The sequence below is a fragment of the Corticium candelabrum genome, chromosome 7 (assembly GCF_963422355.1).
Source record: "Corticium candelabrum chromosome 7, ooCorCand1.1, whole genome shotgun sequence".
NCBI lineage: Eukaryota > Metazoa > Porifera > Homoscleromorpha > Homosclerophorida > Plakinidae > Corticium > Corticium candelabrum.
Window position 1 is genome coordinate 5,256,529 of NC_085091.1, and position 22,303 is coordinate 5,278,831.

General features: G+C 40.6%; 2 protein-coding genes across 3 annotated transcripts; one reads left to right on the forward strand and one right to left on the reverse strand.

Annotated features, from left to right (window-relative positions):
• Nucleotides 1-8,458: 8,458 nt before the first annotated feature.
• On the forward strand, nt 8,459-10,977 carry LOC134181730 (zinc finger MYM-type protein 1-like). Its single transcript, XM_062648999.1, has 3 exons — nt 8,459-8,716; nt 8,996-10,697; nt 10,739-10,977. Exons 1-3 carry the CDS (start codon nt 8,459-8,461, stop codon nt 10,975-10,977), a joined length of 2,199 nt encoding a protein of 732 aa, XP_062504983.1.
• Nucleotides 10,978-13,412: 2,435 nt separating this feature from the next.
• LOC134182313 (uncharacterized) lies at nt 13,413-19,068 on the reverse strand. Of its 2 annotated transcripts, XM_062649709.1 has the most exons (12): nt 18,804-19,068; nt 17,897-17,986; nt 17,061-17,393; nt 16,715-17,002; nt 15,643-15,767; nt 15,423-15,591; nt 15,071-15,368; nt 14,704-14,994; nt 14,460-14,630; nt 14,343-14,399; nt 14,199-14,258; nt 13,413-14,120 (listed from the first exon to the last, which is right to left on the reverse strand). In XM_062649709.1, exons 6-12 carry the CDS (start codon nt 15,438-15,440, stop codon nt 13,669-13,671), a joined length of 1,347 nt encoding a protein of 448 aa, XP_062505693.1. In that variant the 5' UTR covers nt 15,441-15,591; nt 15,643-15,767; nt 16,715-17,002; nt 17,061-17,393; nt 17,897-17,986; nt 18,804-19,068; the 3' UTR covers nt 13,413-13,668. The 2 variants fall into 2 exon arrangements, with proteins under 2 accessions (XP_062505693.1, XP_062505692.1); XM_062649708.1 differs by having other exon boundaries at nt 15,423-15,767.
• Between the last annotated feature and the right edge of the window lie 3,235 nt (nt 19,069-22,303).

The window sequence follows — 22,303 nt, forward strand, 5'->3', positions numbered from 1 at the left end:
TTGTAAATATGCATAAAATGCTTTTGAAAACATTGGAAATCCCGTTCCTCCTATCAAAATAGCAGGCGCAACATATCGCCAACAAACTTAAAGAAGAAATCTCACCAAAATCAACAATCTCTAAGATGAAAGCTGTCACGTCATGACACAACCCCTAGCAACCGTAAATGCAGACTTTTACCATAACGGAGAAATAAAGCATTGAAATGTCTTGTGTGGGCGTGTTTAGTAACTGTATGTTTCTTTCAGATTAAATTATTGCTGGTTAGCAAGAAGACGGATACCTGTGCTCTTTCCAAGGTAAGGACTGTGAGAGATATGGTAGCAAGTTGTAATTTATTGATTAAAGCAAATTGGAACGCAAGACTTATTGTGATGTGTTTCTTTTCTATTATTTGTTTAGTACACTTGTGAAACTTAGTTAGGGTAGTGATGGGTTCCTTTGCTTGGCGGTACACCTGTTTGAACCGAAAATGAGTGCAATTTCTCAGTCGTTTAGTATCTGCTTTGGAAAAGTTTGTCATGTGTATGAGACGTTACACATGCGAAAAACGGTGTTGCTGAAGATGTCTCACTAAATCAAACATACTAATCGAAGCACTAATATATATGGTAAGTATCACAGGAATTTACCAATAGCTTGACCTTCGGCATGCAATAATGTAACCGAATCTAATTTCAGAGCAACTGAGAAGCTGCCTGAGACTTCAAAGAAATTGAGAAGCAATATCAGCATTAAAATGGAAAGTCTTGCTTCTGATTCAGATGTACTGCAGCACATTCCAACACTTGCAGACAATATCAATACTGCCCGTAGTAAAAAGATTGAAAGCGCAGCACTACAGAATAACTATGATTACTGCAAAAATTAGATGTTAGGTGGAATGAAACATTTAGATTTATCTAAAGAAAGTATTGTAAATAGACAATGTTTCTGTTGCACTCTCTTACTGGGAGATTTGATGGTACCTCGCAGTGGTACAAGATTACAATAAGTACTAAGATACCACTGCAGTGCTAGTAATATGACAGTAAACCTGAAATTTTCAATTAGATGGGATGCACGGTTGACTGTCATAAAAGCAATACGTTGACAATTTACAAGACGATTACAAGTAGATAAAAAAACCATTCCCAACATTCACACAATACATATAAATCAAGACAAAAAATTGCCTTGATATCATTTAAAATTTGCAAGCACGCAATTTTTGTCACAAAATAGTTACAAATAGTGTTTTGTCTTCTTCAAAGTTGACATCTACTTTCAACTTTGACTAACTTCTATACTGACTTTAAAAAGCAAAAATAATTGTGCTTACAGATAACAAACCAGCTGCAAAATGTATCCTCTGCTTCATTTTGCTCTAAATTTCAAATTTGGAATAAGAAATAAAAAATGAGTCATTTCTATCAAAGTGGCCTCTTTAGTGCACCAATATGGCAACCATCAAACCGTTTCATGTCAATTATTTCCTTTTTCACATACCATTGTTCTTGCCAATATGCTACTAATGAAAATGCAAATCTCACTGGGCCTATCTGGTGTAACCCAGTACAGGCTTGAACTAAGGGTTGGTGCGCTCATGATTTCTTTACCTTCTTCATACCAAGATCACTAATGATGTCTTCAGATCTCCTTGTCTAGTTTAAGCGACTTCAGTTACTGTGCGTCTGAGTTTTCAATAATGTTCAATAATGTTCAATAATGTTCAATAATGTTCAAAAAGGCTTAAAGGCAGTCCCTTAACCTTGCTGGCGTCAGCCTTACAAGGCCCTGCATTCACATGGCAAGGTTTAAGTGGGGTGCTAAAGGGTTGCCTCCTCAAGCTGTCCATTCGTTTTTGCACAAGAGGAACAAGCACTGTTTACCGTGGAGCTTTGACACTTTCAGATGTCTCCGAGGCGTTTTAAAAGGACGTATTTATAAATATAAAAGATTTGAGAGATCGGCAATTACGTACTTATTCGACATACCATCTGCGATTCCTTCCCGACGGCGGGTTAGATTTCCGCCCAATCCCGTTTTCTGCACTGGATCAATGGTACAATACCCACCCTTAGCTGAATAAGGTGTGTATTCTTCTATCCTCTACGATACAATTCGCAGCCTACTTATCTAACAAGCTCTTTACATATCAGTTTAATATACAATATATCATCCTGCACACGACTACTTAAAGAAACTTGGATTATATCGTTCTCCAATATAATAAGCAATTCTGCAGATTGTTGCGCAAAATTGCAGGTTGACCAGTAGTCCGTTCAGTTCAGAATGTATAAATGTGAAAAGAGATCAAAAAGCTTACCTTGCCTAGTATTCCGCTCAGGTCTGCATCTATCAATGTGACAGCGGAACCAAAACTTTTTTAATCAATTACATACATATTTCGTTTAGATCGACACAAAACCTATTTAAGAGTTACTTTAAATACATAGAGTCAGACTCGAACAGCTATCTTTGTGCGCTACTATTTCTATGACCGACGTAATATAGCTACTGTATTATGGATTTTCACAATATTCAAGAAGTCGTTTGCATGATGACAATTCTGCAGAACAAATACTTCGATTTCTGCAACGTTGCCATCTTTTAAGGAACACAGAAGACAGTCACTGTGTATCTGCCATCAATATCCAAAAGTTTCTAGAGAAACCGATGGTTACATCTGAAGATGTCCAAGAAACAAATGCAAAGTACCAAAGTTATAAATTCAACAATGCATTCAAAATATCTCCAATTTTTTTTCTCCTATCATTTCCAGGTTTTCGCCTACTTACAGTTTTCGCTATTTCACCAACAACTTCAGCTTTAGTTTTCTCTGCACGTCAACCAAAGAAATAAGCAAGGGTTGAACCAGATGCAGTTGAGAAGCCAATACTGAATAAAAACCATCAGCTCTATCAGCAACCAGATACAGAGCGTCTGTTGCAAAACATGCTGCTGCGACTCTATGACGATTCGAGTCACAAAAGAAGACATTTAAAAAACTTAAATCCAGCACGTGTTGTTTGATGTAAAGTGGCATAACGGAAGGTTTTTTCAAACGTAGATGGAATGATGTGGACATTTGTGACAGACAAAAACGGCTGCGTTTACTAGATTAGAGTTAAATTTTTCACTATAAAAATTAGTAATACCAATTTTCTGCACATGGTTGTAAAAATGTTGACAGATAGACATGAAAACAAGCCAATATTGAGGAAATTGAACGACGTGGCTTGATGACCATCCTCAGCAAAGTTTGCATTAAATCCTGTTAACTTTAGCATAACAACTCCCTTGAGGTTGAGTTGTGAAATGTCTTTAGCCTTTAAATCGACAAGTGTGAGTGTGGAAGGCTTATTGAAAGGAAAGATTTCATCTCTTAACCTGTACATCGGGTGAGGGCATGTATGGTCTCCTGAATCGCTAGCTAGTATGTGACGTGAATGCATACGTGCCTTAATTGCGTATTACGATAGAAAGCTCTGTGATCTCTATATTAGTCCAAAATTACACCACACAATTTTTATCGATTACGTTGCATTTGTTGTCGCGATAGCATCATCGAGAGCTTCTGTCACGGCATCAAGTTTAAGTGCTCCGGATTGTCGATACATGAACGACCCCTGCCACTGGACACATGAAAGTGGTAACGTGTGAACGCAGCAACCCTTCTACCGATCATATAGACGCACGTGCTCCCAAATACAACTATCCACAGCGATGAATGGAGAGCGTACCGTTGCGCTATCCAGCTTCCAAACGTTGTCATGATCCAAACAGTAAACCATTCAATTAATTTTCAAGACCGTGCAACCGACGTTCAAATATATGTATACGATCTATATCGAATCTTATTAGAATAGAATAAAGCTACGACTGGTACTAATGAAAATCTGCCACAGACATATGCTGCCACAGTGCCAAGACAAGATCAAGAGAAGAGAGAGATGTATGGGAAAACAAGACAGTAAGCTCCAGAAAACATCGTTGCTGACATAGCAGCACGATACTTGGTACCTCACTGACATTCCTATTATGGACATACGTCCCACTTCTTGACGCAGTTTTATAACTAGCTAGAGGTAGCTAGAGTTTGTAGTTTCGCCTATCTACTTTGTAATTCGATAAACTTTACACAAAAAGAAACATTCTCGTACTGCACTGTGCGCACGAGAACAATCTGTAAATTTGTTTAATATCCCGAAAAAGAGTAGAACGCTATATAAAGTAGACGTGTACAGAATATATTGTATATCACTCTTGTTAGCGATATCTAAATATCTTGTTCGGCAGCGCGTTATATCATAAACGCTTGAAGAATACCCACAACATTTCGGAACAGGCTTTCATACCCATTTGACTATACAAATCAAGGTGACCAAATACAATTACCATAAAAAATTTGCAAGTTCCTAATTAAAACAGACTTTTCAGGAAGGGTTTAGAATGATTTTGATCAATTCGGTTGCATTTTACAATTGACAGAACCCAATATTTTACTGAATGTAGCAATAGTAAGTGGTTGTCTCTTAGATAATAACACTATTTGAATGTTTGATGAGCTAATTTCCGGCCTTTTCTTGAGTAGTTTTCTGATGAGGAGCAGACTGCAAAATGAGGTTACCTCGTCCTGGTATTCGTATTATCATGTTACATTGCATAGGATCTGTGAGAGCGGGAAAACGTTTGCGGAATTATCCGAGCACGTCCGGACAAAGATGATCGTGTTTGGACTGTTTCTACAACCAAACTAAACTTTACCTCCAACCTGCGATAGGCATATCTGTACCTATAAAAATCATAAACAGTATATAATATGCTGTGATTGCAGATGCAATCAAACTCAAACGGAGAAAAGGAGGAACATGTTACCACAGCCGGATTTGGAGCCCCTTGAACTACCGGTAGTTTCAGTGGTCGTGGTTGTGCATGTAGTGTTATTAGACTGACTGTACTTCAGACGCCCTCATTTACGGGAGAGGTGATTAGATAAGACCAGGATCTATTATGGGGCACACAGCCCACCGCGTGGTCTCTTTATAGTCTCACTGTATAGTGACAAGAGTGGAAGGAATGGCTTCTTCTTTTTCATCTCTAAAACCTCCCGAACCGGTCGACTTTGCCACACCAAAAGCGTGGCCGCCATGGATCACACGATTCTAGCGTTATCGTGTTGCGTCTGGCCTTGACAAGAAGGAGGAACTAATTCAGGTCAGTACACTTATTTATGCTATGGGACAGGACGCAGAAGATATTTGGGGAAGCTTCACGCTATCAGAAGACGAGAAGGGGATGTACGAAAGTGCTAAGTAGAGCTTCCAAAACCATTTCGTGCGACGGAAGAACCCTATCTACAAGCGAGCCCGGTATATTAAGAAGGAAAAACAAACAGCATAAAGCGTACATGCGTTCGTGACTGCTCTTCACACCCTATCTAAACTCTGTAAATACGGGACATTCAAACAACAGCAAATACGAGATCGCTTGGTGGTCGGTCTTCTAAATGCAGATCTTTCTAAACTATAACACCTTCTATCAGATCTGGAGCTTGCTACAGCAGTGGCAAAAGAACGTAACAGTGAAGCAGTGAATGCACAACAGTCAATAGTCAAAGGTTATCAAGCCACGCCTACCCATTTGCTGTTTCTGCTGACGCTGTGCACCGAAATGCCCAACTGGAAAGGCCACAACGCCAACGTCCTTCCAGAAAAGAAGAGAAACGACCACCATAAATAGCATGCCTTTATCGCTAAATTGCCGATGGTCCAGATACGACGAACACCCCGTGGCAAAAGCCCCGCCAGAGACTCAAAATTCTTACAATGCAGCAAGATAGGCCATTATGCGTCTGTGCGTAGTTCCGCACCCGCACATTTTGTATCCACAGCGTCCACAACAGCCCAATATGATGCTTTTCTTAACTTCCTTAATTCTGGTAATGCGTGATCCAAACACGTAGATGTCGGAGGCTCACAAATTCTTATGAAACAGACAAAGGGGACAACGTTATCGCCATCCCAGAGCAACTCTATCAACAAAGTCTGTCTCAGAAATAGGCACTTCAAATATCTGACCGTTTTCTGCTCGGACCTGACCGCAACCAACTTCCCGTCCCAAAGTGTATCAAAATCACACTTTCGCGTACCGTTGCAGATGCTTTGCCGACCCACATGATCTACGTTGGACGTGGGTTACAGACACTTCTTCTGGGTAGACTAGCCATTCAAGGTTTACGCATATCAAGACAAGTCAATCACAACAGCAAACGCCGCATCGTCATCAAGAAAGCCCACACGTCTTTTCTCGTCATTCTTTTTAGGACTCGAAAAATTCAAAGGTCTCGCTCATAACATTTCGCTACGGGAAGACGCAATTCCTTATTCTCTAGCTGCTCTTCGTCGAGTTCCTCTTCCGCTAATGCCGCGCGTATAAGCAGATCTACAGCGCATAAAGTCAGACGGAATTATAGAAAGCATAGACGAACCAACTAAATAGTGCTCTGGCATTGTGATTTGCCCTAACTTGACTGCAACATTCGCATCTGTACAGAATTCACACGCCTCAACAAAAGGGTTCGCAGGGAGCGTCACATCCTCCCATCAAATGGAACACCTCTTAGCAACAATTCAAGAGGCAAACACAATTTCCAAACTGAATGACAACAGTGCATTCTACCAAATTCCCTTGGCCGAAGCCTCGCAACCTCACCACATTCATTACACCCTTCGGTCGTTTCTGCTATAGTCGTCTACCATTCAAGATATCATGAGCCCTAGAACACTTCCAAAGAGGAATGTTGGTTCTGTTGGTGAAAATGGACGGCACCATTTGCGTCATGGATGATATAATCGTATTCGGGGCGACGCAAGATGAACACCACAAATGTCTTGCCAATTCAGCAATTCAACAAAGAGGTAATTCGCTTCTGTGGCTACCTGTGGCTAAATGATCGGAAAATATAGAATAGAGCCTGACCCAGAGAGAATTTTTGGCACTTACCATTACCAGAAAATTAGCCAATTTCTGGGAATGGCTAATCAAATAGGCAGCTTTTCTCCTCGGTTCGCTTCACTGTCGCAACCTCTTCGACAGCTTCTCAGCAAAGACCGGGCCTGGTTATGGGAACCACAACAGCAACAAACCTCTACAGAAATCAAAGCAGAATTAACCAGTCACACAGTTCTCGCACCGTTCAACGTCAACTTTGAGACACAGATTTCCGTAGATGCATTTTTGTTTGGCATTGGAGCCATCATACGCCGGGAACAGCTCCCAGGATAACGGCGCCCTGTCGCTTACCAATCTCGAGCTATGACACTCACCAAACAACGATACTCCCAAATTGAGAAAGAAGACATAGCAGTAACGTGGGGGTGTTAACGGTTCCATCACTACCTTATCGGCTCACTATTCTCCTTTGTAACCAACCACAATCCTCTGGTACCGCTATTGTGCACGAAATCCTGGATAGCCTACTGTCGCGAATAGTCCGATTTCGGTTGAAGCTAGTGAGGTACGATTTTACCTTTCAGGCGCATCTCTGGAAAAGAGATAGTCAAAGCCGATACACTCTCGCGCGAGCCAACTCATACAGCAACAAGGCGTGACCACGAGTTTCAAGTAGAAGTGGATGCCTGCCTGGTCGCCGTGACCGATGCCCTATGTGTTCCAGATGAACGACTAAAGGAATGTCTGCCTTTCCAAGAGCAAGACTTCGTTTGTCATTCTATTGCTGAGTACGGCAAAAGCGGCAGCCCCGTGACACATGACCTGCCAGACAAACTTAACCCGTACTTACCGAAACAGGGAAAACATACGATAAACCACGGGCGGTCTTCTCATATGCGGACCACAAATCGTAGTGCCACATAAAGCCGGTCCTCAAGTCCTAACGAAACTACTTTTGAAATATCAAGGTACCACCAAATGTCGACAAATACCAAAGGAATCTGATGGTGGCCCGAAATGAGTACACAACTACACCATTACGTACACAACTGTCGTGCTTGCGCCCAACACTAACAGCAACCAAGTAGAACCATTAGTATCAAGTTCATTTCCCACTTACCGTGGCAAAAGTAGCGGCGGACAATTTCAAATATTAATCGAAAAGTTACCTTTTGGTCGTCGACTGCTACTCACGGTTTGTGGAGGTATGCCCTATACAAACTACGACTACTGAATTTGTAAGAGAGTATAGATCAGAAACTGTATAGGTCAACACCAGATCAGGAGCGCAGGAACGGGTCGGGCAGGTCATACTTTTGGAAATATGGACTTCAGCAAGCGAACGATTGCCGTAAACTTCCGGTTTAGGTATAGGCGATTAAGTATATTATTTATTGATATATGTACTTCTAACAGGAGCTTCTATCTCCGTATATACTCCTGACTCTATTGTATCCATGTTGCCTCGATGTCCAGAGTCGTCTGTCACGAGACATCTACTGAGCATGCCCAGGTAGCAAAATGGCAAGGCAGACGTCCGCGTCCGGCTTTGATAACGACGACATTGTCATTGCAACACATCCGCATCAGCCGTCTGCAGCAACGTTCAGGTTTCCAAAGCAATCGTACGGAACGAAACTGAGAAGCTTCCAACCTTCTTGGTTTGAGAAATGGCCATTTCTCCACTACGATGAAACGAATGACGCCGTCTATTGTCACACCTGCTTGTCAGCCCATTTCATGAAGAAGGTCAACATTCCAACGGCTGACGACTCATTTGTAAGTTGTGTACATGTACAAGTTGTTTTCCAGTAGTCTCATACCAGACTCCCTCGCGATCAGATTTGCATGAAGTCATGCCTCGCTTAACCAGGTTGTTAGTGATAGGGTATGAGATTATATGCTACATTTCAGTTATTTTTGCAAATTTTTGTACCTTTTTTGGTGACGTAAACTCTGACAGTCTACACATGACATACACACAATTATTGTTGCCACAAATCATGAGTTTACGCTTGGACATCCATTATTTTCACTAGTTTTTCTACTGCAGATTAGGAGAGGATTTACAAATTGGAAAATGCTACAGTATCTTTCAAGAATCATGAGAAATCAGCTTGTCATAGGGCTGCCACCGAAATTATAATTAGCCTTCCTAGTACGACCAAGGATATTGGTAACCTGCTCTCTAAGGAGCATGCTACCTCTAAGAGGAGAAATAGAGCTGCCTTCTATCATATTTTGTCTTCAATACGATATTTGGCTAGACAAGGACTAGCAATACGAGGCCATGGAGAGGACAGTGATGGAAACTTTATCCAGTTGCTTAGACTGAAAGCAAAAGACGATGACAATTTGTCTTCATGGATGACAAGGAAAGACAATTCTTATACGAGCCCTGACATTCAAAATGAAATAGTAGAGTTGATGTCGTCACATGTGTTGAGGGTTATTGCAAATGATCTTCGCAAATCTCCATTTCTCAGTATAATGATTGACGAAACAAGAGATTGTGTCAACACAGAACAAGTTACTGTAGTTGTCAGAATGGTTACCTATGAGTTTGATGTTCATGAGCAATTCCTGGGAATGTATGGTGTACCATCCGTAGATGCTCAGACTTTGACAACTGCGATAAAGGATGTTTTTGAGAGATTTAATTTCATTTTTAATAAATTACGCGGGCAATGCTATGATGGAGCCAGTGCGATGAGTGGAGCAAAAAGTGGGGTAGCCAGGAGAATACTTGAAATCGATCCAAGGGCACTGTTTACACACTGCTATGGGCATTCATTGAACTTAGCTGCCTGCGATACAATGGAGCAGATTAAACTCCTGAAAGATGCATTAGGTGTATCTTTCGAAATAACAAAGTTGTTGAAGTATTCACCTCGTCGTGAGGGGATTTTTCTAAGATTGAAAGAAAACTTGCCAGAAAGTACAGCCACCGGAATGAGAGTCCTTTGTCCTACAAGATGGACAGTTAGAGCTGACTCACTTGCAAGCATTTTGGAGAACTTTCAAGCCTTGCAAGAAACCTGGCAGGAATCAATTGAAGTTGCACATGACACTGAAACCAAAGCAAGAATTGGTGGAGTGGAAGCGCAAATGAACACATTTGATTATCTATTTGGCACCATGCTAGGTCACATGGTTTTGAGACATACCGACAATCTTAGCAGAGCATTGCAGGATAAAGGTTTGTCTGCTGCAGAAGGACAGCAAGTTGCTAGAATGAGTCTAGAGACATTGAAGTCTTTGCGTACAGATCAGTCGTATGAGTTGTTTTGGCTGAATGTCAACAAGAAGGCGGAGGAATTGGAAATTGGAAAACCCATGTTGCCTCGTCGGAGAAAGAGGCCTAGAAGATTTGAGGAAGGCGAAGATGGGTATCATCATGAAACAGTCCGTTCTTACTACTTGCAATACTACAATGAGACTCTCGATGTCGTAATCAACTGCATCCAGGAACGATTCGATCAACCTGGCTATGGAATGTATAGCTCTTTAGAGTCGCTCTTAATCACTGCTGCATTGCAGTACAAACACGCAGATGATGATACTGAAGCACTTGCGAGGTACAAGTTTGAAATGGAGGAACAACTGGAGCGAGTACGTGCCTTCTACGGCGATGATTTTGACAAGGAAAAGTTGAGAGGGCAGCTGGTAACATTTAGTCTGCATTTCCAGAAGAACACAGAGAAACTTGAGAAGGTTACAATATTTGATTTAAGGCGCTACTCTTCTAGCTTGTCATCTGGTCAGAGGTCCTTATTGAGTCAAGTATGCCGCCTCATGCAGCTGATTTGGTTATGCCAGCTACCAACGCCACCTCGGAGAGATCCTTCAGTGCACTGAGACGTGTTAAGAACTACCTAAGAACTACCATGTCTCAGAAAAGATTCAATAATCTAATGGTGCTTCATGTGCATAAAGACTATGTCGATAGTGATTTGGATCTGGATGTCATTCATGACCAGTTTGTAGCAAAGTCAGAAAATAGGCTTCGACTATTTGGGAAGGCCAATGAGGTTCAGTAATCACAGTAGTAATAATAATAATTTGTGTGAACTCCATGCTGTTTTCAATTTTAGCGCACGCTAAATAGGATAAATCACGTGACTTTACCACATCTCTTAGCGCGCGTTAGGCCCGACCAGTCCTAGAATGCTTCCTACGCCCCTGCTACACTGTACACAAACGACAACTTGTAGTGCGCTCTTCACGCAAACTCACGTCCCTACACGTCGTGGTTTGTATTCTGCGCCTGTCAACGGCAGTAACGACACCTAGTAGAGCCGTGTGTTCCAACCGATGCTCCGACATCTACACTAGCCAGCCAGCTGCATTGTCAAAGACTTCATGATCACGTCTACTACACAGAGTCTTGCGGAGAATTCACGGCGAAGTTTTGTCGCGATTTCGCGGCTAGTCGAATCGAATCCGGACGATCAAGTCACAACGGATGCGCGCATCCCGAATTTTCATCGCGAATTCGAAGCTCCACGCGCGACTAGCAGCTACTCGCAGCGAATTCACGGCGATCAGACACATGCCGATCGCGTCCGCGGCACCACTAGTACAAGAAAGTGCTTCCTAACGTCCCGTTCGCGTTCCCTACTAACCCACAAATCATAAAACCGTAGCTACTGTAAACACAAAGGTACCCGTGCAGCAGAATGCGACACGATGTTCTAGTGCGACATGTCTTCGTCGTTCTTGTATTACGGCCGTAATTGGAAAGGTATGCATTTATGAAACTGAACACTAATGCTGGTCCTAGGACCAACCGCAATATATTGAGAAGAGGCGGTACCATCCCAGACTCGTGGAGGACGATTTTGTATCGGCGCTACACGGGTCTGGGAGGCCGAGGCTAGTCGAGTGCGCTAGAAGTTCTCTGCAAGTCGCAAGGTTGGTGGGAACATGCAAGGGAGCTAGACGTAAGCTACAGACACTGTTTCTACACTTTAAGAGACGAATGGAGCTAGTCGTGTTGTACCGTCCGGCGTCGCTTCTAACTAGGAGGAAAGGAATACCGGAAGTGCAAGGTTACTCAATAATGCACATCGATTTGAAGGTGAAGCCAGGAGTTTTAAATATTGTCACGTTGCAGATGTAGCAATTGATGATGAAATGAAATTGTAAAAAAAGGAGTTAATAAAAATAATTTTTTCATATATTCGGTCTGTGTAGAGAGTCACGCTCTTTAATAGCATCCGTGCTCTGTTAGACATCTAAGCAGCCAATAACAGATCAACAAGAAACCAAACCAACTGATTCTATAGGCAATGGTAGTTCCAACACCAGGTTTATTGAACATGACAGCCATTATTCCCACATTGAAGATCCATCAGAGGCCAGTGATACTCATCACTTTCTACCGCAACTCACATTGCAATCCAAGTTGTTCCTCAAAGTGGAGATGCTTGGACATAATATGACTGTGATGACATCTATGAGTTAGTATGTGAACTCAATTATTCCATAAGAAAGTCCACTCCCATTGGTGCTGTTCCGGATGCAGCTGCCAGCATGTCATCATTTGAAGACATCTCTGTAATCCAAGATATCTCTCTTATGTCTTAATTCGTCCATCGTTTGAAGAAGTGACAAGTGATGACTCAACTGCCGCCTCACTGGACACATCAATAAATAGCAACCACTCGATCACGCATGAAAGAAAGTTTTTTGTGAAAGCTGATTTGATCAGCTAATTCGACGCTGTCCTACATGTGGCAAGGCAATTTTGAACACATGCAAGTTTATTGTTAGCAACTGCCTTTCTGTCACTACTGAGTGTTGCACACATCACATTTTCAAATGGGTTTCCCAAGCAAGCATAAGAGGCATGACTTTTGGCAATCTTCTTATGTCAGCGTCAATATTATTTTCTGGCAGTACTCATGATAAATTTTCTCATCTTTCTGAACTCTTTAACTTGCAAATTTTGTCACGTTCTGAATTTTCTCGAATTCAGATGCCTATATATTCCCTGTTGTTGCTGAGGTATGGAGAATTCATCAAAAACAGTGTTTGCTGTGATGGAAGGAAAATCTCTGAGAGTGTCTTCAGACGGACGTTGTGATAGTCGCTGAGACGTGCGCTTGAAGATACTCTGTAGTAGGTGCAGTCGTTGATCTTTTAGTCATTGACTACGCATACGCAGCCCAATGCAAAGTATTGCAAATGATCCGTCAAGGAGCGGTTGCCGGTTGTCATCTCTGCACATAGCTGCCCACTAGGTGCAATACTTGCGAAAGATGGTCTTTTTTATTAGACAACAAATAGTACATCACTCCTGAGTACCATCCGTTGCGTAGTACTGAAGACTATATTCGTATAACAAACGTGATATGCAAAGCTGGAGGGTAGAGAAACATTATATCATTGCTGTATTTGTGAAGGCGTGAACTACGAAAAACCGCGACTCAAAGTAGAATACGATCCTTAACACGAGTAAACTTCGTTCAGAACAAATGCACCGCTACACTGTTGGTTCTAATTTTCTTGCCAATCCATGTTTGAAAAAACGCTCACAAACGGTAAGCAAACATATCCTATCAATCAAAACGTACATTTGTCAACATTACTGTTTCATCTGCCGTATACAATTATACGTTAAATGAAAGAAATTACAACACAATAACTGCAGCGATGTCTAAAGCTATCAGCGCTAATACGACAACAGTGGTTGACTCCAACAAAGTTTGTATCAAGATAGCGATGCATCAGAATTTTTTATTTGTATCTCTTGCAGATGCCTGCATTGGCACGTACATTGCACTTGGTGTTTCATATATGTTTTCTTCATCACCGCCTTCGGACCTTACATCACCGTATGCAGGGTTACTCTTCATGTCTTGTACGTTTTCTACCACTTCATACGTTTCTACTGGTTTCAAATCCGAGCTTTCACTTTCAATGACTGCAGCATTAGCAAACGACAGCATCCCAATTGGTGTGTTTTGATCGGCTCTGGAGTCATCGTGTAGTGATTTGCGAGAGGGAAATTCCGTCGGCATGTCCGGTGAGGTAGCTACATTGCTTGCAGAAAGTTGTCTACGACGATGCACAACGAAATAGAAAATAATCACGCAAATAAGAACTGGTATGATGGCCGTCACAGTCACGGATATACCAGCCACAGCTCTTTGAGACAACTCTTGTTCGCCAGCTACATCTACAACATAGAGCAAAAAGTAATTGAATAAACTTCAACATGTCTGCAGATATATAGTCAATATTAGTTGACTTATACCTTGCGTTGTACTTATATCATGAGTAAAATGCAACTCTTGTGAGGTGGTCGTAACGTTGTCTGTAAAAATATACCAAACATTCTTTGCATTACTGTATTTGTAGATATAATTATACTTAATTTATAAGATCGAGAATGCATTACGTGATGTGTTTACATTCCCAGTTGAAATCAAAGATGTCAGTGAAGCTACTGTTGATGCTAAAAAATATAAAGAATTGTCATATATCTGTTACTCTAATCGTATCGTTGATCGAATACCATAAGTTGGACATGCATTTTGCGGTCGACATGCATCTGCGTATACAGCTGGTCCTAAACACCGGACTCTACTGGTGCTGCATTGTCTTTGTACAAGTGTGATGCCATAACCCGATCCACACGATAAACTGCACTGAGAACCTCTATTTGACTCTAACCATCCTTCGATCTCTACGTCATGAAAAGCACATGTTCAAGAGTTTAATAATTTTTCTATGTAATCATAGAGTTTGCTTGGTCATGCCTTGAAAGGTCACTCTAGTACTTGCTGTACTGCTTCCCACAAGATTAATTGCTGTGCAGTTGAAAACGTCATCTCTTTGCTTAGTCGAATAGTATTGTATTGTCAGATAACTCTTGAAATAGTCAGCAGAGATTTTGTATCCATTGCCCGAGGTATTTATAGCAACACCATTTTTGTACCAGACAAACATGGGTTTTGGATTGACGATCCTAGACTGACAGGTAATAGTTCTTTCGTCGTAAAAACTTTTCCAGTCTTCCTTTTTAGATGTTATAAGTGTGACGGGTAAACCTGTAATAATTATTATAATAATAAGTAGGTATTAGTACATGATTTAGTGTAGTATACGTAACACATATTAACTGACCTGGAACGTCGATGAAAGTAAACCAAGAAACGCCGTGATCGACCAACCGTATTTCGTATATTCCGACATCGGCTTCAGTTAAATTTGAAACAAAAATTCTAATATCGTGTATGGATTCATCGAGAACAAATCGGTCATCAGTTGAAGTATTCACATAAATTCCGTTTCTGTAAATTTTGGCCTTTCCGAGATCGACGTCGCAGTATCCAAAAATCAAATCGCAAGTTATTTCAATTTCAGCACTTGGGTACATGGGAACAGACGAAGGGCGATAATTAATAGACATAATGCAATAAGCCTAGAATGCATATATGTATAATCAATCATTGCTGTTAAATAATTATACCAGTACCGGTAGTATTTGACGCATATAACGTGGCTGCAATTGACTCTACTTGACCCAATGAGTTTTTAGCATAACAGAAGTAGTTTCCAAGATGAACGTGATCAACATTTCTAATTAGCAACCATTGCCTTCCTTTTGTATAGTCAAAGCTTAAAGTATCTATTGATATCCCATCCTAAACCAGAACAAATGTAATTGCTATTATTCATTAGAACTAGCTTGTAACCTTTTTCCAGTTGACTTCAGGCTCAGGAATGCCATACACTTTGCACCAAAATGCTGCTTGCTCAGTGTATGGAACGAATGGTTCAAGATAAATACTGACCGGCATTTGAATAATGACCGGGAAAACTAAATAGACAGGATAAGAAATATGTTAACAGCGTAATGTCTGTAAGTAACATCTATAATCGCTAGAGACCACAACTTTGTTACCTTGAATGCAAATATTACGCTAATGTAAATAGTACTTTATTAGCATAAGCATCATATGGTAATAAACAGTCATAAAATAAAGTCAACGAGCACTAAAAGTGTCTTGCATTCCAACTTTCCTTTCGGTAAATCAGGTAACCAATGCTAAGAGTTGTTCTCGCGCGATAAATAATATCTAAATTTATTGATTTTGGTTTTCATATATACTTGCCATATCTTTATTGAAATCGTGACAAAAGCCTGACTCATATAGGAAAGTGTTCCCCACTTTCTCTATTATTTTGTTCTGCGAGCATTTCGCTAAATATGTAACTATAGCAGTCTCTGTTTTCCAGCGATGTTTAAGTGTTAAAATAAGACATCCGTTCAATATTTCCATAGATACGAATAAGGCAGCACAATATGTGAAAAAAATATCTTAATAATACATTATTTAAAATATGTTACGTAGTAGCTAATTACACTCTTTACAAGTTTTCCCTTTCTAAAATCCCATAAATGACATAAACAATATGGATTTCCTATAACGTTCTATTCAATTCAAGCAATAAACTTTGTTCTTTAGCATCTAAACTTACTTCTGCTTTATACAATAGCGTAATATTATTGTGGTAATATAATTTGTACTATACTTTAAATGGTAAAGCAATACCCTTGCTGGTGCACGAAATTTATTTAGTTGGATCATGCTGTTTGAAACTTCAAAGAGTACATACACACCTGCTGCATCTGATGTATTTATGACCCAATATATCTATGTTTCTGAACATAATATCGCTAAATAATTTTTTTCAAAAAATTTGCAATAATAAAACAATTACTGTAATTTGAAAAAGTATACTAAACTAAGTATTACATTTTACCATGAACTGTTAGTTGATAACTCCTCTGTGTCTTCCCAAAGTAGTTTCCTGCCTCGCACGTGTACCAACCTGTATCCGTTTCGTTGACACGAGAAAAGATAAGCTCACTCCCACTTTGTGTGACAAAAAGCTTTCTATTTTTAGCAATCGTAAGACCGTCCTTTTTCCAGACAATTTGAGGTTTGGGAATTCCGATAGCATCACAGAGAAAGCTAACTTTGTTTCCTTTAATTACTGTGACGTGGACATGGTTTCTATCGGTTGCTTTTAAGAATCTGGGAATGTAGCCTAAATACGCAAATTCAATATTTACACATTGCTGCTGAGCCCGATACTATTATTTTACCTTTATATATATTTCAATATAGAGAAAATCCTTGACGAGTGACTGAGGAGTCGGTTGTAAATACTATTAGAAACGACTTTTCCATAATTGTTTCAAACGGAATTTCGTTTGAGGTATATTTGCCGACCGGTTCAGATTCAGTTGTTTCTACCTTGTAAACTTTGACATAATCGATAAATCTTTCTAGATCAAAGGATTTAAACGACAGAACGACGGTAGATTCTGGAGGCACTTCGACAATCCAACTACAGTTTTCATAATTTTTGTAATTCTTTGGAAATTATGGTGACGTTATATGACCAGTGACCAAAGAAAGGTTACCGCCACATGGTTCTGTAAAAGAAACAGTATTTTTAGCTTTAATATATTCCGCATTCAACATTCCGCGGTTTCGCGGTAATTTAAGTCCATATTTTACCTATTAGCAATACTTAAAGTTAATCATAAACAGAATGTCTTTCTTTGCAGCATGCCAATATAGTATACTTGATATGACTTCAATTATATAGTAAAATATGTGGCCAAATTCCAAATTTTTACTGTAATTTGTCTTGAAATGTATGAATCATTGTATTAATTAAGTAGATGGCCAAGCATGACCTTGGCGAAACAAAGTTACCGACACACAAACAAAAGAAAGCAGAACAGAGGAAAGAAGAGCAAAGCAGAGGAAAGCAGACCTCAGCAAAGAAGAGCAGATCAAACACCCGATCGATTTGCCTTTGTATGAAAGACCAATAAGGCATATGAGAATCTTTGGGATAGTAATTAATTAATAACAGCTAATTTATCTTACATGCATTCTAGACAAGGTTTATGCTGTCTAGTTGATTTACCTGAGCAATCGTATCCTGTCCATTGTGGAGCACATTTGCAACTGCACGGTTGCACAATTGAGCCTTCATTCAAGCACACAAGCGAGCAACCTAACCAACATTAGGACAAAAAATATAACCGCCATACAGAATATAGAATAAATTAAATTACACTAAGATTTGACTAATAATTAAAAGTAAAATATGTAATTGTCGTATTACCTTAATTGAAGCTAATATTCTGCATGTTGAAGACAAGTGCACAATCACAAAAATTCATCAACGTTTAAATATGTTTGAAATAATATCAAACTGCCAGTCTTTATATTATTATGTGGCCGAACTGCCTGCATGATTAAACTTTGCAGACTTTACTTTTTGCTTAGTGAAGTAGCTACTTTCTGCTTACATGACGAATCCTTATCGCCAGACTAGATCAGCCTAATAGTCAGTCGGCCAACCCCAAAGGTCGCTTCTCTTAGAAGTTGCGTAGCCCCACCCAAGCCCGGGGAAGTTTTGATAACTCTAAAAGAGAAAGCAGTATGACAGAACTCCAAATGCACTTGTTTGCCTCTCCATACCGGGGCCGTTAGGTAGCCGCACGTCAACAAAATTTAGGGGCGTGCCACAGACGTCAGTACAGCGACCTTGCTAACTCTGTGGTCGGCAGAGCACTCGAAACGGGTTAAAACGCACCATGCAAACTACTGAGGCATAAAGCATCCATTGTGAACATGTTAGTTAGCAGCATTAGCCCAATAGCCTACGATATCACACGTGATCACATGACACGCGATGACGAAACCTTTTAAGTCGCGTCTGTCAACTTTCCTAGCTAGAGACCTAAACTAAACCAGATTGCTCATTAGCAGTTCAACTTCTATTACAGCAGCAGTAGAATAAACTGTAAGCAAACAGAAAGCCGTACCAATGCGAAGTAGGCTGTCAACAAAAAGCCTAGATGTCCAGGAAAGCAGGCATCACGTAGAATGAAAGCGCTGCACAGCTACCTTGTTGTGGACTACGAAACGGTGTCTGCTGTTCTCCTACGAATGTAAATCAATGGTCTTTCAGTAGTACTCTTGCCCAACCTCAGGTCTCAGACACTTGGCCTCATAACCTCGTCGGTTTGTCATTTGGCTGGCTTCAAAAGAGTCCAAATTATTTTCTGAACGTGTGGGAAACAAGTAACACGCCAGACAGACGATGACCAGTGTTTATTTGCGTAACCTCGAGTAAAGAATTGTGATGCGGGGGCGTAATGACTACTTCCGGTAACGTGATCGAAGTCTATGGTAGAGTACAGTGTTTCTTTAGCCGATGTTATGTGGAGTGTATGACGTAAGGAAAAGGTTGCTACATGCAGAAAGACGTAATCGTAACTGGACAATAAAGATTTAATTGCTCAAAGTTCACTGCAAGGACACTACATGTAAGATTCACTTTCAGACTGTGGTTTTAGTTAGATGATAGACGTCATCGGAACTGGACGATGACGACTTAAATAGGTGCTAGAAATTGAAAGTAATACAAGTACACTAAATAAAGATTCACTTCGAGACTAAATGAAAGTCGTCATCGTTGCTGGTCGATGAAGACCTAAGTGATAAAAGTTCAAAGTAAATACAAGTATTCACTACCAGATTGTTGTCTAGAAGAACTTCCGGTTGGCAATATATAGAAAGAGCTTTCGCCTACCTACATTAGTTTACTAAATTAGGTGTGAGCAATCTACTTGTTGTTATCTTTCGACTCAACTCTAATTAACTCAGCTTTCAACGGTATTAGAGGTAAAGCTGTCAAATGAACAGTTATCTGCCAAACCGAACGTCAGAGATATATTGTAGACTATGACAGATCTCAAATTCAAAATCATTTCGCAGTTTTGTTTTGAATATCATCTGATTTCTGTTCAGAGAGCAAAGATAGCAAAAAGTGACTCTGAGCACTGCCAGTGCCATATTTGTATGATGTTACCGATCCTCTTACGGCTTTTACACAAACCAGTTGGAGAACGTTGTAACATGCAGCAAGTATTCGCTTAGACGACGTCTTTACAGTTCTACAGAATTCTTGCACAGATGAATCGAAACCGATAGGAGCTTAACACAGACAATGGTACCAAGCATACACTAACAAAATGGTTTTAGACACAGTTCAGCGCAACCGAGATGTTAGCATCTCTGAAAGTAGTTCTATAAGAGAGTCAGACGACCCAGACGCACCTTAATTAAGCAATGGGCAGCACTGCAACCGATCGTTGGACCAGAAGACTTGTCTCCCCAACCAACATCAAACTATGTTTGCTTTGTGAACAGAGCACAAAAACAATTTAAGGGAAACGACAGTCTTTAAGCAGAGTTACTACCTTTTCAGCATGTTGTGCTATTTCAAACGCAGCGGAAATCTGAAAATACAGAAGAATTTTATTGGAAGTGCATCAAGGACCGTGTCAGCCTGATGGTATCGCCAAGGAGCTTTACTATCATGAATCTTGCTACAGTAATTACACTCACCAGGAAACATTAACCAACATGCTTGATTCTCAGATCTCTCTAGAAGATGCACAACACAGTACAGCATATGACTGTGCGTTTCAAACTCTTGCCGGTGAAGTCGAGGGAACAATACTTAGCGAAGATGAAGAAGAATTATTGCAAGAATGTCTGACTTGAGGTCAACATTTGTAGACTTTTTAAAGCAGGAAGGTGTTGACTCTCCAAATTACAAAATGAGCAAACTGAAGCGTCGTCTACAAAAGAATTTCGGTAATCGCATAATATTATTTGCAAATCCACAAACTGTAACGGAGCCGAAACTGGTTACGTCTGCTACTGCATGTGCCCCAGCTATTGAATGGACGACAAAGCCACCGGTACCTGTTGACGTTTTGAAACTGATCGGTTGCATCTGTAAAACTGGGTGCAGCTCTAAGCACTGCTTTTGCCAGGAAAGCTGCTTGCCATGAACAGATGTGTGCCATTGCGACAATTGCGAAAACCCTAATACGCGTGAAGTCTTGCAGCCTGCTTCCACTATAGCATCTGCAAATGCGTTTGAAGCTGATAATTTTGATCTAAACTCTACTGATGAATATGATGAATAGGTGGCTCTTTACATTTCATTGGTTGTTAATTAATTAAGTGTAGTTTCTATATGAAATCATTAGTCCACTAAATAATGACTAAAATTGACTCTTAGCGATATAGTATAGCCGTAAATTTAGACACTATATGTCAGTAACGCATACGTCCTGCTTTTGATGGTCTTATGTTAATTATTGTACACTTGTACTAACGTCTAAATAGTTAGTATTTCATGTACGTTCCACACATCTGGGAGTTTGTCACGACTGGTGCGGTATTTACTGTCTTGCCGAACGCTCAGGGTCAAGTTACTGTTGCAAGGCAGTCACACGCAGCAGCACAAGCGTAGCAACCATGAAGGAGTTTTCTTTCATCAACAGAACTACCGGCAATGTGAGAAATACTATCTAGAGACCACACTTCATTACCTCCAGCTCTAGAAAAGACAGCTGTACTTGTTTAAGTCTTCGGGTGATATAGCTAATGTCTATAGACCTTATGCGTGAGACCACGTTCGTCTCTTACTCTCGGTTCGCTGTTGCTGCGAACTTGCGTGGGCGTGGCGTCAGTCAATCTAGTTCTTCTTGTTACTCAGAAACGGCCTCGTTCCAAGACGGCAAACAATCGCAAATGCACTCGCATGGCTTCTATTCGACGATTTCAACTACGGAAACTTCCCCGGTTTTGGGGCTACACAACTTGTCGCTTTCTGATGTTGGTCGAAGGACTTGAGGGGTTGTTGCATACTATTCCCTAGCATATTGCAGTCTCCAAACTAATCGTATTATCTCCTATCCGTGTACGACTTGCAAGGATTTTGTCTTCTTTTATCTTGGTCTGTAGTGGCTTTGCTGTTCCTTTCTCCGTGTTTTACTTCCGGATGCATCAGCTAGGTGCGTTAGCGTCCTAGTAGAGTTCTTGTACGCTTACAGCAGCAACTTTACGACACGTGCTAATCTTACTTGACCTAGATACACCTGGCTACTATAAACTGGGTTAAGCTGGCTCATAGCGCAAACAGTTCCAGAATGCGAATGCCTGACATTTCATCTGGAACTGTAACCGTACCATATCTACAGCCACCTAATGTTCATACCTTGTTCTTGGTAAAATCCGCAGAAAACAATCAGTAAGTTGATAAGCGTATGAACGTACAACATCACTCCAAAGTATCTCTTGTCGCAGTCTCGATCTGTCAAATGAGCATATCCTCTGGCAGGAACTAACTATGGAAGCCGATAAGTGCGAGTTCATATCAACGCGCACCTGTCGGAAACTGCCATGCGGCAGGTAGGTGTGCGTTGATATAAAAATACAAAATACAGCATGGATTTCTAAATTT